General features: G+C 38.3%; 1 protein-coding gene across 3 annotated transcripts in view; it reads left to right on the top strand.

The window, feature by feature from the left end:
* LRP12 (LDL receptor related protein 12) overlaps nucleotides 1-4,791 on the top strand; it is a 91,089-nt gene extending 86,298 nt beyond the window's left edge. For all 3 annotated transcript variants that reach the window (XM_006053902.4, XM_006053901.4, XM_025265161.3), the window contains one exon: nucleotides 2,504-4,791. In XM_006053902.4, coding sequence (XP_006053964.1) covers nucleotides 2,504-3,370 — 867 coding nt within the window. In that variant the 3' untranslated portion in view covers nucleotides 3,371-4,791. The remainder of the gene's footprint in view (nucleotides 1-2,503) is intronic.
* Nucleotides 4,792-14,384: the final 9,593 nt, after the last annotated feature.

The following is a 14,384-nucleotide window of genomic DNA, read 5'->3' as shown; positions in this document are numbered from 1 at the left end:
CATCTGTCACCCACCACCAGTATACCTTGAGGGTACCTTCAAGAGTTTAGTCAACTGTGAGTTACAAGGAGCATAGTCCACATATGATAGCCCTCACTTCTAACACCAATTATAATAATTGTAAGTTCAGGGGCCCCGAAAACCATCCTCAGGTTGATAATTCACTAGAAAGCCTCAGAGCTCATTGAAAGCTGTTACATACCATGGTGTAACTTTTATTGCTGGGAAAGGACCCAGATTAAATCAGCCTCAGGAGAATACCAAGCATAACCCTTCCAATCATCTTTTCCCCGTAATGTCGGGACAGTGTAAGTCTCTCAACACCAGTGAATGGCAGTATGCATGAAACATTGCCATCCAGGGAAGCTCACCCAAACCTGGTGTCCAAGGATTTTATAGGAGCTCCATCACATAGGCACAGTTCATCGCACACGTGACTGATCCTGGTCTCTAGCCCTTCAGAGATTGACTGATTCTGCTGATTGAAAGCCCTCACCTGCATCACGTTTGTGTGGCTCAGAGCCTCCACCTGAAACACACTGTTACTCTCTGGCTGGCCCAAGGCTCCACACAATGACACTTCCATCAAAGATGACATTGCAGGGATTGAGATCTCTTCCCAGAAGTAAAGGGCAAAGGTCAGACTTCACTTTGGGTAAAGTTTCATTAACTCCCTATAACAGCTTTCCTCTTGGGTTATAATTTACCCTGAGAACTTTGATTCAAAAAAGTTTTAAAATAAAACATGTTTGTAAACTAGATTTTATTTAGTTAATGAAATTAAATTCTCAAGTTTAAAACTTTTGTTAATAAAATATCAAGTATCTATATTAGTTCTTAAAAAGAATTATTTTCTGAATTACCATCTCATTCAAAATAGCAATCCTTTCTGAGGCATGCTTTCTTTTCTTCTTCTTCATAAACTGAAGAAGTATATGAAATTATTCCTAAAACAATCATGAGATCCCCTTGTAGAACTGAATGGGCAGTCATTTAATTAAACAGACTTTGAAATGAGTAGAGAACTTCATCTCACTGTGGCAGACTGTACTGTTAAAGTCGGCTTTGAAGTGTGCTGAAGGCGTTGTGGATCTCAGCTGCCTAAGAGGGGAGGATAGCTGAAGAGCCTGTATTCCTTGCTGGATTTAATGACAGTGCTCACACAAAGCCTTAGAACTTGAGCCAGATGAGGAGAACCAGATCTGTGGAGTTCATAGGGATGTGAACCACTTTTGGTTTATATTCATAATTGGTGAAAAATCTTACTGGCATACTAAATTTATATATGCTGATATTCAGATTTCTTATTGACAATCTGTTCTTTATTAAGGCCAGACTATGAGATATTCCTATGATAGTAGCTTCTTAGCTTTCTGTGAATTATATTTCAGGAATTATGTTCAAAAAGTCTATATGGAAATCACAAATAAATGCAGTACCAGTCACAGAGAGAGATGGAGAACATTCTATCACATTTTCTTATTCTCTTCCCTTCTTTTCTTCTGTGAGGAGGAGGGGCAAGAGTCATTCATTTTGGCAGATAGAAGCTGTATCTTCATTTGAAAGGGAGTATATCAACTTACCATTGTTTCTTGGATATACTGTGTTTTAAAAATACTAAATGCCAGATTGATGAAAGCTGTGTTTGTTCCAAGTTTGATTACTCCTTTTTATAACCACTAGATGGAGCTTAAAGACTATTTTTATAACAGTAGCTTGTTGGGTTTTTGTGTTTTTTTTAATAATTCTGATAGTCATTCATCTACAAAAAAAGTTTTTCTTTCAGTTGAGCAATATGGTCACCTCCCAAATGCACTAGTTAAAAATCATCAGTTTTCAAAGAATAGTTTATAATTTATGTTTAACATGACAATAAGACTTAAATCTTTTAAGACTGAGAAGAAACCTAAATGTCTCAGATACCATTGACTAGTGCTATAAACAAATTATTTTCTTTGACTTTCTGTTTTCTGTGCTGCATTACAAATATAATAATTCCTCTGTTTATGGTAATATAAATAAACTCTCAGTATCTATCTACTCATCCAACAAATCCTTGGTTTTGACCTTGTAAATCAAGTCTGATTTGTTCTCTTCTAAACAAACAGATAAACAGCCTGGTTTTCACACTCCTGTAAGTCATTTAAAGAATTATGGTAGAGATTATTCTATGCTTCTAGCTAAAGAAGTATCAAATAATTTCATTTTCATCTTTGGTACATTTCTAGGATTGGATTACTGTGTGAAGTTTTAAAACAAAATTGCTGTTGTGATTGACATTATCATTTTAAAGTTCATATATAAAGTATCAAGAAAATCTTAAACACAGTGAACAGTGGTTCCAGTTATAGGTTAGTTTCTGGAGTGGGATGAACCTGTATTAATGAGAGAATTTAATTTATCTTTCATAGACCCTAACAATGAGTAATAGAATTTTTACCCACAACACAGTTTTAATACCTTGTTTTCAGCTGTCTTAAGATTTTTTTTTTTTTTTTGGCAGGCATCTGTTTTGGAAAACCTGAGGCTGGCTGTACGGTCTCAGCTTGGATTTACTTCCATCAGACTCCCTATGGCAGGCAGATCCAGCAACATCTGGAATCGTATTTTTAATTTTGCAAGGTCACGCCATTCAGGGTCATTGGCTCTGGTCTCAGCAGATGGAGATGAGGTTGTCCCTAGCCAGAGTACCAGCAGAGAACCTGAAAGAAATCATACTCACAGAAGTCTGTTTTCCGTGGAGTCTGACGACACAGACACAGAAAATGAGAGAAGAGATATGGCAGGAGCATCGGGTGGGGTTGCAGCTCCTTTGCCCCAAAAAGTCCCTCCCACGACAGCTGTAGAAGCAACGGTGGGAGCAAGTGGAAGTTCCTCCACTCAGAGCACCAGAGGGGGTCACACAGAGACCGGACGGGATGTGACCAGCGTGGAACCCCCCAGTGTGAGTCCAGCACGGCACCAGCTCACAAGTGCGCTAAGTCGAATGACTCAGGGGCTACGCTGGGTACGTTTTACATTAGGGCGATCAAGCTCTGCGAATCAGAACCAGAGCCCTTTGAGACAGCTTGATAATGGGGTAAATGGAAGAGAAGAAGATGATGATGTCGAAATGCTAATTCCAGTTTCTGAAGGAGCTTCAGACTTTGATGTGAATGACTGCTCCAGACCGCTTCTTGATCTTGCCTCCGATCAAGGGCAAGGGTTCAGACAACCATATAGTGGAACAAATCCTGGAGTGAGGCCAAGTAGTCGTGATGGCCCTTGTGAGCGCTGTGGTATCGTCCACACTGCCCAGATCCCGGACTCTTGCTTAGAAGCAACGCTGAAAACTGAAACGAGTGATGATGAAGCTTTGTTACTTTGTTAGGTACGGATCCCATCAGGGAGCTTGGGTACAAGTTGGAGCAATATCCATTCATTGTTTTGTAACTTTACAATTAAACTAGTTTTCATTTAAAAAGAAAAAAAAAGATGCAGGGTGATTTCTTATTATCATATGTTAGCCTGCATGGTTAAATTAAACAACTGTAACTCTATGAACTTTAGAGTTTACTATTTTAGCAGCTAAAAATGCATTATGTATTCAGATTGTTCAGTAATGTTTTTCCATTTGTTTCTAATTGTTTTCATTCTGGTACTGTGGTTAGCAGTAGAGATATGGCTGCTGAAACTCATTTGACTGTCAGTTTATCTATCCTATGTTAAAATATTTCTTTGTTCAGAATAATACCTTCTTTTAATTAAACCCTTTATGCTTTTGCCAACACATCTTGTAAGTTAATATACTAGATGTTAAGATTGTTGATATAAAAAGTAAAAATTCCTTATACTCATCTATTTTTATTTATATAACGTTTGTCTAAGCATTATTGTACTTCATCATAACATGAGCTTGTCAAAGGGAAAAAAAAACTTTGTCTAAAATTTTTTCTCATGTTTGACATGCAATGATGTGAAATTTAGATAGTTAGATAAATTAATGGCAAAAAACAAAACTCTTTTATAGGTTTTCTAATGTTGACTTTAATATTCTAATATGGTACAGACCAAATGGTAAAAATCCCAAGTCATTTTTTTTTCATCTCTATTTAAGGACAAATTAAGCAGATGAAGATATTCTACTATGCATTAAATCTTGAACTTTATGTGTACAAAAACTGTACAAGATAAGTTCCAACTGGTAATGTCTTTCCCTGATACAGGGTTATGCTTGTATTGGACCCTAGGGATTTGCACTAAAAATCATATTAAGGTCTCAGATGAGTTTAGTGCAGAAGCACTATCACTTTAAATACTATTATTTGCTATCATGATGACTATATTTCCATAGCTTTTTGGGGGGTTGAGGGGGCATTTTTATTACAACTTGAGGTTGCTTTGCTGGTTTCATATTTATTTGTTGTATTTAAAGACTGCATTCTTGTAAGACAGTGATTCTTTTCAATATATTTTATTCATGAGGGGAGGATCATGCTACATGAAAAGCAAATTAAGAAGTCATTCAGATCACCTCCCTTTTTAAAGTAAAGTGAATTGCAAAACCCCGCATATTTTTTTATTGTCAGTTCCCATTTATTTATTTTTTAGCTGTCTGTTTTAGTAGCTTAATGATTGAGTATGAAAAATGTATTTGTGTGTGATTATTGCTATTTATTAAATTTTAAATACTTTGCTGAATGTCATTTTAAAGCATGTTTGCGGTCTTGTGTATTTGTCGTGTTATGCTGTCAGGAAGAACTGACTGAAATGTTTTAATATGTATCAAAAATTAAAATTACTTTTTTTGTATTGCCTTGAGGTACTTTTTAACTTGAAGTTGCTGTTTATTTTTATTTGGTGTGTATACAAATTCAGGCCATGAAATATGCAGTATGTCTAGAAGAAAAATTAAAGGGAGATAGTCTTTCTTAACTCCCTTATCATAAAGTAGTAGCTTATACCAGTTCCCAAGGGTAAAAATCCCTAAGGATCTGAATATTATTTTGCCTTTGAAAAAATTGACGTATCTTAGAAGATTCAGTAACTCTAGCAGTTCTCTTTTTATATTATTTTCAGACATTTAAAATTCCTATGCAGTATTTTACTGTCAGAATTTGGGTTACCAAATTAACCTTGTTTGGGTCCTACTAATTATATACTATTATGTATAGGTTTTTTGTTTTTGTTTTCTGGCATGTGTTTTTAATTTCTTTGTTTAAATTAACTAATACATCTTCTTGGTTTAAATATTAAAGAAATCAAGTCTGTCTCCTACTCCTGACACTCATCTTTTAGTTCCCTTTCAAAGAAAAAGGTACAAACACTACATTCTTGTATACCCCCCAGAAATACCATATACATACATAAATGTATCCATGTTTATAAATGCTATATGATATAATACAAATTGTAACATACTATGCATTCTCTTCTGCACTTATTTTCAAAGGCAAGGTATATCTACTACTGTTTGAAGGTTAAAAGTAAAGTTGGGTATTTCTGTTTTTTGACTTTTCACGTTTAAACACTTGATCTGTCCTGAATTTAAGGCTCCACTTTTTTTTTCCTAGGTAACTACCTAATTACTGCAAGACTGTTTATTAAATCTATCCTTTCCTCACTTTTGCAAATGACCCTTTTATCATATTACAGATTTTCATATTGTGTGGATATGTTTCTAGACTCCCATTCCATTCTCTTCAACTGACCTGCCTTTCTTTTTTTGTACCAGTCTTCCACTGTTTTAATAACTGTAATTTTTAAGTATTCCAATATTCTTGCTTATTCTTCCAGTTGAACTTTAGAACCAACCCTTGTGTTCCACCAAACAAACCCATAGGACTTTTTTTTTTTTGACAGTTTTATAGATCAGCTTGGGGAAATTTGACATCATTATCATGTTAAAAATTCTGTCTAAACCATCCAAAAATGGCTCCCATTTGTTCAAGTCTTTTTGTTGTTTCCTTTGAAGATGCTTCACGTTTTACTTTACTGAGATCTTGAAATGTTCAAGAGGTCTAAGAAATTTTATTATTTTTGTTACCATTATTAAGGAAGTCCTTTTGATTTATAATTTAGTCTTATTTTAGTATTAAAAAAGGTAAAATGTTTTCTACTCAGCTACCAGACTCTGATTTTCTTATGGTTTCTAATAGTACTTCACTTAATATTTTTGTGTTTTCCAGTTATACAGTCATGTCTTCCAGTTTGTATACCTCTTTTTATGTCTTGCTTGCATTGTCTAGTATTTCTAGAATAATGTTAAAATATATTGGCTACAATGAACTGGGTTGAGATATATACATTTAGTTAATCATATTAAGGAGTATCTGTTGACCCCTGTTTTTTAAAAAAATTAGTCAAGGTTGCATGTTGAATTTTATCACATGCCTTTTCATTTTCTGTGGAGATGATCATATGATTTTTCTCCTTTGACCTTTTAATATGAATTTTATTAATATATTTTGTACCATCCTTAAATTCCTGAAATAAACTCTACTTGACCATATGTATTACTCTTTCAATGTATTTCCAGATTATTCCATATTTTATTTAGATTTGCATCTGTATTCATCAGTGCAATTAGTCATGTGTGTGTGTGTATGCACCTTTGAGCACAACCTTTAAGAAGCTTTGTTATTGATTTTATGCTGGTAAATTGGAAATATTTTTCTTTCTCCTGAGTTCTGGAACAGTTTGCATAACATTGGAATTTTCCTTAAGATTTCAGTGAAATTACCTGGTGCTGGTCAATGTTTGGCAAATAGCTCTTTAACAGCTCTTTTGGTATTTATGGTAACTGGTGTGTGTAGTTTCTGTGTCTTAGCTAGGACCATCAACCATCCATACTGTCCAGGTTTTCAAGTTCATTTCCCAGTGGTGAGCAGAGTTACCCCTTCCTCTTTTGTGTGTGTGGCTCTTTCCCCTGAGTATGTATTATGCTTGCTCCCTTATTTTCTTAATTAAGATAGCTAGTAGTTGGCCTAATTTGCTGTTTTTGTTTGCTTGTTTCACCCCAAGTGGCATGCTTTGAGTGTCTCTTTTATTATTTTTCTGTTTTCCAATTAATTGATTTCCTTAAATAAATGTCCTACTTTTTGCTTTCCTTATTTTGTTGCTGTTTTTTTAACTCCTTGTTAGCATTCAATTTAATCATTTTTATATTTTCTTAATTATTAATATGAGATTTAATTCTGTTCAATTCAGTCACTCAGTCGTGTCCAACTCTTTGCGACCCCATGAACTGCAGCACGCCAGGCCTCCCTGTCCATCACGAACTACCAGAGTTTACCCAAACTCATGTCCATTAAGTCGATGATGCCATCCAGCCATCTCATCCTCTGTTGTCCCCTTTTCCTCCTGCCCTCAATCTTTCCCAGCATCAGGGTCTTTTCAGATGATTCAGCTCTTCGCATGAGGTGGCCAAAGTATTGGAGTTTCAGCTTCAGCATCAGTCCTTCCAGTGAACACCCAGGACTGATCTCCTTTAGGATGATGGATTGGTTGGATCTCCTTGCAGTCCAAGGGACTCTCAAGAGTCTTCTCCAACACCACAGTTCAAAAGCATCAATTCTTCTGCACTCAGCCTTCTTTATAGTCCAATTCTCACATCCATACATGACTACTGGAAAATCCATAGCCCTGACTAGATGGACCTTTGTTGACAAAGTAATGTCTGCTTTTTAATATGCTGTCTAGGTTGGTCATAACTTAATTCTGAGCACTGCTTAAACAGGCCAAAACACTTAGGTGTATTAGTGTTGTCATTACTTTTATATTCCAGGTGTTCTGTTTTTATTTCCTCCTTAATATAAAAGGAGGAAATATATAAAGGAAGCCTTTTTTCCTTTTTTTGCTATGTATTGTTTTTTGTTTCACCAAATAATAGCAGATTCGGTGTGGGTATTGGTACTGTTTTCTGATTGCTTTATTCTCTTTTTTTTTTTTTTTTTTGGCATCAGAATCAGAGAATGTTATGTGTATTATATTTACTGTGGGGAGTTTATTATCTTTCCTTAACTTTCAATATCCAGGATCATTTTTTTTGATGTATATTCCCTGTTTACAGGATGTAGATTTTATTAGATATTACTCAGTATATCATGTACCATTTAGATCTTCTCCCCTGTACTCTGTCTTATCAGTCTGTCCATCAGAGCTCCAGTGTTGTTGGTATGAAGGAAGAGGGGCAACCACAGGGCTGTGTCACACAGGCTCAGAGGTCGCAGCCCCGCCTGAGCTCATGTCACTCACTAGGACTGAGAACATAAGCGCGTGATGAGGGGAGTCTTCCAGCAAGACGTTGGGGTTTCAGCTGCTACTACTGCTTACCACTGTCATCCACTGTTAAGCTGGAAATAAGTGCATACGACATTTAGAATAAAGGGAAAAAGAGCAGAGTGAATTCACTAGGTGTTCATTGAGTCTCTACCACAGACCCAGCAATACTGTGGTGACCTGCCTGCTGCTCGCCACTCAAGTTGCTTGGCCATTCCCTCACCCTTCCTCCTGAATTCCAGGGAGAAAAGGACCGCAACTTGACCCATTTTACTCAAGTGGGCCCCTGTGTAAGAACTGATGGACATGTCTGCACAAGCTTCTTAGGACCTACTCTCAGAAGGGCCAAAGTAACACTTCTACCGTATTCTGTTGGTCAAACAAACCACTAAAACCAACACAGATTCCACAGAAAGACAAATAGACTCCACTCCATAGTAGACATAGCCAAGAATTTGTGACATCTGTAATCCATCTCAGGAGAGTACCTGATGCGTAAGAAACACCAAATTGCCAGAATTAATATCTTAAGCAGAAAAACAGTGCTACAGTCCCAGTAAGGGTCACTTGTGAACTTCCCTGGTGGTCCAGTGGTTGGGAGTCTGCCAATGCCAGGGACATGCTTCTGATCCCTGGTCCAGGAAGATCCCACATGCTGCAGGGCAACTAAGCCCACTCACCACAACTGCTGAGCCCACACACCACCACTACTGAATCCAGTGCTCCAAAATAAGCCACTGCAGTGAGTGAGAAGGCCACACTCCGACACCCAGAGTAGCCTCTGCTCACTGCAACTAGAGAAAGCCCATGTGCAGCACAGAATACCCAGGGCAGCCAAGAATAAATAATGTTTTTAAAAAAATTTGCTAAAAGGATATCACATTAACTCAGCTCCTCTGTTGTATGTCAAGTACATTAATCGTGCATGTCTTGGTTATTAGAAATACAACAATTAGCCTTAGTATATTTGGATGAGAAATCACAGCACTGATGCAAATTTAGATAAGCATATTTAGGCAGTATGAATGTTAATGCTATTAATATTTTTCAACTAAGTTTATATGTTATTATAACCTATGGCTTCCTTCATAGCTCAGTCAGTAAAGATTCCACCTGCAATGCAGGAGACCCGGGTTCAGTTCCTGGGTTGGGAAGATCCCCTGGAGAAGGAAATGGCAACCCACCCCAGTATTCTTGCCTGGAGAATTCCATAAACAGAGGAGCCTGGCGGGCTACAGTCCATGGACTCGCAAGAGTCTATAACATATTTTTTTATTTTTAGAGGCAATGTTGTGGATAAAAACAGCCACATTGCCTGCCCTACTCCTTCCTATCATGCAATCTTCAGTAAGTCCCTTAATCACTCTGCACTTTAGATCTTCATCTATCAATGGGGATGATGGGCCTCTTGGAATATTACTGTATGTAAAGCTCTTGAAGCAGTGCCTGGCTCATCGTAAGGACTACATCTTTGCTATTACTGTCATTGAATGTTAAACAGAAAACATCTCTGAAGCTTGAATTAGATGAGATCTTGTATGTGAAAAGTCCAGAAATATTCATGGTTTCTGAAGATCATGAAGATGTGCTTCCTGGGTGCTTCTGAGGGCAACCACTTCCCCCAGGATTATGAACGTGAACCAGCAACCCAGAATAAACATCAGAATGGAAGCAAAAAAAGGGGAAAAGAAACCGTAGCAGCCCACTTGTGATGAGTTCAAGGGAGTTCCAAGACCCAAGAGACAGGACTGTGCTGAGCCTGGGATCTGAGGAAATTGCCATAGTGACTGAATCTGGAGAAGGGTCTTCACGGGTCTCCTAGAACAGCAGTAATTTTTAGATCACTTAGTCGCCTGTAGAAAGGATCATTAGTGGCTTCCCTGATGGCTCAGGTGGTAGAGAATCTGCAATGCAGGAGTCCCAGGTTTGATCCCTGGGTCCCTCCTCCCTGGAGACGGGCATGGCAACCCACTTCAGTATTCTTGCCTGGAGAATCCCATGGACAGAGGAGCATGGCGGGCTACAGTCCATGGGGGTCGCAGAGAATCAGACACGACTAAGCAACTAACTCTTTCACTTCACTTTCAGTCCCCTCACTGGAGCAAATGTGTGTACTCAACATCCAGAAGGAGAGAAGCCACCTTCTGAGGGTTTGGGGAAAGAATAAAACAGGCCACTTGTCTCTGAGCAACTGCACCAGCCTTGGCCTGACTCCTTTGACTTCCTGTTCATGAAGCAAGTGTGGTAGGAGTCTCACTCACTCATGGAGAATGACATTCCTAACTCCTCCACAGGTTCTTAAGTTGAGAATAACAACTGGTTGGGAAGGATTAAGTGAGACAATATATGTAAAAGCCAGTTAGAATAGTGACTGTGAAGGGCAGTGTGAGTGCTCCATAAACAATAAAGGAGGCTACATGATCATGTCTTCCAGCACCAACTGTTTATATCTTGGACTTTCCTATAAGCTTTTGTTTGAAAAAAGTGGCTTGAGAATTAATAAACTTTGGAAACCAGTGCTAGAACATGACAAGACTAAGTTGCCCTAATTTAGGGCATGCATGGTTTGTTGTTATCGTTCAGTCACTAAGTCACACCCAACTCTTTGCAACCCCATGGACTACAGCACACCAGGCTTCCCTATCCTTCACTGTCTCCCAGAGTTTGCTCAGATTCATATCCACTGAGTCGCTGAGATATCTAACACATCATCCTCTGCCACCCCCTTCTCCTTTTGCCTTCAATCTTTGCAGCATCAAGGTCTTTTCCAGTGAGTTGGCTCTTTACATCAGGTGGCCAAAGTCTCGGAACTTCAGCTTCAGCATCAGTCCTTCCAGTGAATATTCAGGGTTGATTTCCTTTAGGATTGTCTCGTTTGATCTGCTTGCTGTCCAGGGGAATCTCAAGAGTCTTCTCCAACATCACAATTTGAAAGCATCAGTTCTTTGGCACTCAGCCTTCTTTGTGGTCCAACTCTCACATCTGTACACGACTACTAGAAAAACCACAGTTTTGACTGTAAGGAAAAGTAATGTTTCTGCTTTTTAATACGCTGTCTAGGTTTGTCATTGGTTTTCTTCCAAGAAGCAAGTGTCTTTTAACTTCATGACTGCAGTCACCATCCACAGTGATACTGGAGTCCAAGAAAAGAAAGTCTGTCGCTGCTTCCAATTTTTCTCCATCTATTTGCCATGAATTGATAGGACCAGATGCCATGATCTTAGGTTTTGAATGTTGAGTTTCAAGCCAGCTTTTTCACTCTTCTCTTTCCCTTTCATCAAGAGACTCTTTAGTTCCTCTTTGCTTTCTGCCATTAGGGTGGTGTCATCTGCATATCTGAGGTTATTGATATTTCTCCTGGCAATCTTGATTCCAGCTTGTGCTTCATCCAGCCCAGCGTTTCTCATGATGTACTCTGCATATAAGTTAAATAAGCAGGGTGACAATATACAGCCTTGATGTACTCCTTTCCCAATTTTGAACCAGTCCATTGTTGTATGTTCAGTCCTGCCTGTTGCTTCTTAACCTGCATATGTGCCTTGGAAGGAATATTCCCATGTGCTCAAGAGAGACTAAAACCCAAAGAAGCTTAATATCCTCCCAGAAAGGAACATGTAAGCTTTACTAAGGGAAAATAATAGAGTGTAATGGGAAAGCATGGGCTTTGGAGTCAGACACATTACAGTTTGAATCCTGGTTCTGCTACTTTAGATGTTTTAGAACTGAATGAATCACTTGATCTCACTAAATCTTATTGTATCATCTGGAAAGTGGGATAACATACATGCTTAAGGATTAAATGAAAGAAATAAGAGGTTGAAATAAATTTTAATTGTCATTATTACAGACTCATTATCCAAATTAAAATGATCTTTTTTCCCAAACTCCCCTCCACTGAGTATTATGCATTTTGTATATTAGTAGAGTTTTAAGAGCATATTTCATATAGTAAGAAATATGTCCTGTTTTTCTTGATTACATGGCTGTATCTCAATGAAAGGTAGATTCACTAAACAAAAGAGTGACATTTTAGCATAGACCTCTTTATTTTATTATAAAAAAGGCCAAAATTACGAACTTCCATTGAACCCAGACCAAGCAATATATGGTTACACGCTATGGACTTAGAACATGTGTTGAGCAAGTATAAATAAAAGAAATACAAAGAAGCTATTTCTATTCAAAAATTATGGTAGCATATTAAGCAATTTTCAAAAATTTTTCTCCATTTCACTACAGTACCAAATTTTATTTGAATATTTATATTTCTCTCATAGCACCTGTATACCTAGGTCAGGAAGATCCCCTGGAGGAGGGCATGGCAACCCACTCCAATATTCTTGCCAGGAGAATCCCATGGACAGAAGAGCCTGGCGGGCTACAGTCCATAGGGTCACAATGAGTCAGACTTAGCTGAAGCGACTTAGCACTCACAAGCTATTACTCTACAAATAATCTTCCTTATTTTTCAGAAAAGTAGTTTTTTTATTAAATTAGAGACAAAATGTATCATCTTCATCTACTTAGCAGTATAATGAAGTGGTTGGGGGTACCATTGGCTTTGAGATTGGAGTAACTAACTATATTACTTTGGCAATGAATCTCTCCGAGCCATAGTTTTTACATCTGTAAAACAGCAGTAGTATTTCCTACCTCCTGGAGTTCTGTAGAGATGAGGTGTCGTATACAAGGGCCTTGCCTAGCCCCATGCCCAGTGTGTTAAAGTTCAACAAATAGTCCATAAATATTCATGGAGAGAGTATTGTACACTCAGTAATCATGCTCAAGCTATACGCTCTTTAAATCATAATGTGAAAACTTGGTTTAATGTGAAGACTATATTTGATAACTCTAGAAAGTCATCATTTCGTAATATGAAATTGTACATTACAGATGTCCACCAAGGATGCATTAGTCATATTCAAGAGAACAAAGTAACAAGCTGTTTGCCTTTCCAACTTTAAAGGATAACAGCTGTCCATCACAGAGATAAAAGGTCACCAGGAATGGCTTGAAAGAAGTGAAAGTGTTAGGCACTCAGTGGTGTCCGACTCTTTGTGACCCCATGGACTGTAGACCACCAGTCTCCTCTGTCCATGAATTCTCCAGGCAGGAATATGGGTTGCCATTCCCATCTCTAGGACATCTTCCCAACCCAGGGATTGAACACAGATCTCCCACATTGCAGGTGTATTCTTTCTCGTCTGAGTCACCTGGGAAGGAGTGGCTTACTGTTTATTTATAGCAAATTGCTGAGCAGAGCAAAGAAATAGTTGGGCTTTACAAGAAACCACCTTAGTGGTTTATTTCAGCATTACAGTTATTTATTTTTCAACAGATAATTGAATACTTGCTTTCATAACACTCAAATGAACTTTGAATTCTTATTGACACAAACCAAGTACTAAAAAGCCCTGCATAGAGTCTTGCATGTGATGTTGACAAGGTGAAAATGAAGTTAGTGAACTCCTTATGCACCGCTGTGGTCTGTGATAGGTCTTGGAATACAAAGATAAATACCATGCAGTTTTCATTTTCCAGAAACTCACAGATTAGTGCCCTTAGGTACACAGTTATGCAACAGATGGGTAGTTGGTATTATCCTTGACCTTAAACCACATTTTCACTGTTTGTGTTGTCTATTGCTCAATATCTCTCACAGAAAAACTGTAACTTTTCTCCTGAGATGTCTTTAAGATGAATAAAAGTTTTAATAGAAGGGAGATTTCACCATACAACATAATTTCCCTTCCAGTTACATCAGAGAAATAAAGTATAAAACAAGATGGCACAGACAGGACAGACACAGAAAGGTTCTATTTGAGAGGGCGCGGGCCTGGGCGGGACTGCCGTTGTTGTTCAGTCACTAAGTCATGTCCGACTCTTTGCGACCGCATGGACTGCAGCACACCAGGCTCCCCTGTCTTTCACCATCTCCTGGAGTTGGCTCAAACCCATGTCCATTGAGTCAGTGATACCATCCACCCATCCCACCCTCTGTCGCCCCTTCTCCTGGGTGGGACATGTGCGGGTAAAAGGAGCTGCCCCTTGACTATTGTCTCTCTATATCTCATGCTCTTCCTTGAACCCTGATTCCTTCAACATCCAGAGCGTCAGTCCATCTA

Source organism: Bubalus bubalis, chromosome 15, assembly GCF_019923935.1.
Source record: "Bubalus bubalis isolate 160015118507 breed Murrah chromosome 15, NDDB_SH_1, whole genome shotgun sequence".
Lineage (NCBI taxonomy): Eukaryota > Metazoa > Chordata > Mammalia > Artiodactyla > Bovidae > Bubalus > Bubalus bubalis.
This window is presented reverse-complemented; position numbering and strand designations above follow the sequence as displayed.